Genomic DNA, 1,096 nt, shown 5'->3' with positions numbered 1-1,096 from the left:
GGTGGCTCAGGAGCTCTGTGGGGAGAGAAAAGGGGGTGAGAGCAAAAGGGCTGGGGGGGCAGGGGGGGCCCAGAGGCTGTGGGAGAGCAAGGGGGGGGACACGACCCCCGGGGACCCCCCTTTACCTTCTCCCGCAGGTAGAAGCCGAGCCCCAGCGCCAGGAAGACCAAGCCCAAGACGAAGCCCCCGACCCCCACCAGGATCTTGCTGCGTACGGTGTCCGGTGGCATCTCTGGGGGGAGCCGGGGGGGTCAGCACCCCAAAACCTCCCACACACCCCACAAACCCCAGCCCAGTCTCCCCCAGCCCACCCAGGACCCCCTCAAACCTCCTGCCAGTCCCTTCCCAGCCCCTTTAGGGATCCTAACAAGCCCCTCCCAGACCCTTCGGGACCCTCCCACCCCCCTCCAATCACCCCCAGAACCCCCCTGAACTCCTCCCAGTCCCTTCCCAGCCCACCCACCACTTCCCCAATCCCCTCCTGCTCACCCAAGCCCCCCCCATCCTCCCTCCCCTCCCACCTGGGCTCCCCCAAACTCCCTCCCAGTTGTCCCCAGGACTCCCCAAAGCCCCTGTCAGCCCTCCCAGCACCCACCAACCTCCTTCTCAGTGTTTCCATTGCCCCCTGAGCCCTTACTCTTTTCCCCCAGTGTCCCTCCCAGTGTCCCCCAGTGTCCCCCTTTCCCCCCGGCCCCCCTGGCAGTGTGCCCCCGGGGCTGGGGGGGCCGGGCCGTACCCCAGTGCCGGCTGAGGGGGTGCTCCAGGCTGACGTGCTCCACCTGGCAGCTGTAGGTGACCCCGCGCCGGGGGGGGATTTCCAGCCTCACCAGCACCTGGGAGGTCCAGTCCCCGTTGGGGACCACGTCGGTGGCCACCACGTGCTCCGGCAGCTCCTGCCCATCCTGGAACCACCTCACCTGCACCGGCGCAGGGTAGAAATCCATCACGGAGCAGAGCAGGCGGCCGGGGCCGGGCTGGGAGCTCGACGGCACCAGCGAGATGGACACGCTGGGGGGGCACTGGGAGGGACGGGGGAGACACTGGGCTCAGCTGGGGGGCACTGGGAGGGAGGGGAGAGGGCTTGGAGGACATTGGG

General features: G+C 68.8%; 1 protein-coding gene across 1 annotated transcript; it reads right to left on the bottom strand.

The window, feature by feature from the left end:
* Window positions 1-59: 59 nt before the first annotated feature.
* LOC113961437 (class II histocompatibility antigen, B-L beta chain-like) lies at window positions 60-1,022 on the bottom strand (the record flags this gene model as incomplete). Its single annotated transcript, XM_027671749.1, has 2 exons — window positions 60-232; window positions 737-1,022. Coding segments are annotated over 2 exons (459 nt in total), but the record flags the coding sequence as incomplete, so codon positions are not given.
* Between the last annotated feature and the right edge of the window lie 74 nt (window positions 1,023-1,096).

Source organism: Neopelma chrysocephalum, unplaced genomic scaffold (assembly GCF_003984885.1).
Source record: "Neopelma chrysocephalum unplaced genomic scaffold, ASM398488v2 Primary Assembly neopelma1_97193, whole genome shotgun sequence".
Classification (NCBI taxonomy): domain Eukaryota; kingdom Metazoa; phylum Chordata; class Aves; order Passeriformes; family Pipridae; genus Neopelma; species Neopelma chrysocephalum.
The sequence above is the reverse complement of the archived record's forward strand: the minus strand, read 5'-3'. Positions and strand labels throughout refer to the sequence as shown.